General features: G+C 35.1%; 1 protein-coding gene across 1 annotated transcript; it reads right to left on the bottom strand.

Annotated features, from left to right (window-relative positions):
* Positions 1-243: 243 nt before the first annotated feature.
* On the bottom strand, positions 244-1,599 carry LOC105124472 (protein SENSITIVE TO PROTON RHIZOTOXICITY 1-like). Its single transcript, XM_011024502.1, has one exon. It carries the CDS (start codon positions 1,515-1,517, stop codon positions 441-443), a length of 1,077 nt encoding a protein of 358 aa, XP_011022804.1. The 5' UTR covers positions 1,518-1,599; the 3' UTR covers positions 244-440.
* Positions 1,600-2,719: the final 1,120 nt, after the last annotated feature.

Below are 2,719 nucleotides of genomic sequence, written 5' to 3'. Positions count from 1 at the left end.
TCTGATCTTCCCTCTGAGTTCATCAAAACTAGATGGCCACAGAATTTTAAAACAATTAACAGTGATCTATAAGCACTTTTTTTTTATCGAGTTGAGCCTACTGATGATACAAGCATACAGCACAAATTAACAATAACCACTGTGATCTAGAACTAAAACAATCAATGTAAGTGAAATAGAGTAAGAACTCACTGGTGGAAAATGTAAATGAATTAATTAAACAACTGCTAATCACAGCCCAGATAAGTAAAAAAGAGGAAACTTCTATTGGAAATGATAAGTGATACAGAAAAATCATAGCTACTGCAAAAAATACAGTATGTTATTATGCTCTCAACTACAAGATTGATAATGTGCTTATTGTTACAAAGAATACAATACATATATATACAGACGCAATGACCAAACAAAAAAAAAACAGAGAAAATATACCAGATCAATCAATGCCTGAGACCACAAAACTCCTCGATTTCACTAAAAGGAGACCCCAATACATCCTGCAAGTTATACCCTTCCATGGAACAGAACCCATCAAGCAATCCCTCAAAAAACTCATTATCATTACAATCCCCACCCAAATTATCTCCCTTCACAACCGATTCTTCTTCTTCATCCTCCTCCACATCCACCGCGCCGCCAACTCCCACCTCCTTGGCCTTCCTATCCTCCTCTTCACCAACAACAGCAGGCATGTGTCCTTCAAACAAAGTCATATGACCAAACAACTTATCCTTCCTCGAAAAACTAGTCCCACAAGAACACTTCCATCTCGACTCCCCACAATGTTTCAAATGACTCTTCAGATCCGTAACAACCGAAAAACTCTTCTTGTTGCACCGATTACAAGAATACATCTTCGGACAATGACTCCTCTTAAAATGATTTCTTACACAAATCACCGACTTCAATGGCTTGAACTTACTATGTTTCTTGTTCCTATTACAGCCTTCAAAAGGGCAAGAAAACTTTGTCTTCCCCGCAAAGGAAGCTGATATCGTTTCATTACCCTTATCTGGCTTAGCTAGTGCCTCAAGGGTTTTGAACTGATTCCCATGCGCACGCATATGCATACGCAAATTCGCATCTCTTTTAAACCCTTTTCCGCAAATCTCACAAAAATGAACATGCTCCGCGAGCAATTCTACCGCATCAAGTTCTACTACTTCACTGTCCTCTTCTTTATTTTCTACTTTCAAAACTTGGGCCTTTTTTATTGCAGTACAATCCACCGGCGGCTGAGGCGTCAGGGGTTGTGAGCTACTGCTGTTACAAGAGAGAAGAGCAGCAGCGTTGACAATGATTTCATGTATAGCTGAGGAGATCTCAGAAGAGACCATGTCCATCTGATCTTTTCCGATTAAAGTGTTGTTGTTGACTGATTCTGATAGGAATTGCTGAAGGGAATCCATTCTCGTACGGACAGTTGAGAGGTTCAGGAGTGGGACTCGAGGGTCTGTGTTTCTTATTGGGACGGAAAATCCCGTCGGGTTTCGGGTAGATTCGCCGGGATTTGACATGGATATAGAGAGAGAGAGAGAGAGAGATGGGGTGTTCTGCTTTGGCTTATCTGGGACAGTGAAGTTGGATCGGTTTTGATAAACTCCACTTCTTTTTTTCCTGCTTTTCTTTCGGCTAACGTCAATTTGCCCCTCGCAACCTTACCTATTTTCTCAGTAAACCTCTTAAAATAAATTGTTTTAAAAATGACCCCTTTATGTTTCAGCCTTACCTCAATCACTCAAAATGGTGTTTTTTTTTGGAAATTACCGCCTAAAATTCTAAGCCATTTGGATTCAATTCTTGGGGAAAGAATCTAAAATAATTTACTAATTTTTTAAAATAAATTATATACACACGGGTTGTATTATTAAAAGACTAAGTATTAGTTGCTTTAGATTGTAGTTTTAAAACATCCCTTAATGTAAATTAAAAAATCAAAGACACCAATAAAATTGTTTTGAGAAAAAAACTAAAACTTCTCATATGTTCTAGTCTTTAGGCAAGGATATTATGTTTTAAAAGTTAATACAAGTTAAAAAAAAATTTAATTATATTTTTTATAATTAATTTTTTGAAAAAATAATTTTGTTATTTTTTTTATTTCAGTTCAATCAGGTTATTATTATTTCATAATCTAAACATGAGGTTTAGCCGAGCAACCCGATTATTTTTTTTATATTTTTATTTTTTATATTTTTTATTAAATTATCTTATTTGTATTATTTTATTAGTAAGTTTTGACAATTTTATTAAGGTTTGCCGATACTTTATGTTTTAGACTTTTTTTATTTATTATTAGTTTTTGTTTTTGTTTCATTTTTCTACATTTTTATTCCTGAGGATTGATTTTTTTTTCAATTTTTTTATGGTGTCAAGTTGTAGATTTTATGTTTTTTAAAATATACTAATAATGCTTAAGAATTGCTTTTTTACACCACATAGCATCTTCTTAATCCACACCCAGGCACAGGTACTACCATTCTAGTTCTATCCAAAACTTCGTACCATAAATTTAAATATCAAGTTATATTAGTGGCATGAAAAAACTCGATAAAATTATTTAAATTTAGATTAACCCTTATGCTTTGTCTTTTTCTGAATTGACCGGAAGACTCGAAGCAAAGAGACACGCGAGAGGTCCACAAGTGACGTGCGAGGACTGATGGTGAGCGTTTGAATAAGTCGTCAGTTTCCAAAGTCTGAGGCTGCGGACGAATTC

The sequence above is a fragment of the Populus euphratica genome, unplaced genomic scaffold (genome assembly GCF_000495115.2).
Source record: "Populus euphratica unplaced genomic scaffold, PopEup_1.0 scaffold35.1, whole genome shotgun sequence".
Taxonomy (NCBI): domain Eukaryota; kingdom Viridiplantae; phylum Streptophyta; class Magnoliopsida; order Malpighiales; family Salicaceae; genus Populus; species Populus euphratica.
Note: the sequence above shows the minus strand (reverse complement) of the source record. Positions and strands in the feature narration are given on the sequence as shown.

Excerpts from the sequence above, each read along its gene's own strand:
- LOC105124472 (XM_011024502.1), bottom strand. The coding sequence starts at position 1,517 with ATGTCAAATCCCGGCGAATCTACCCGAAACCCGACGGGATTTTCCGTC.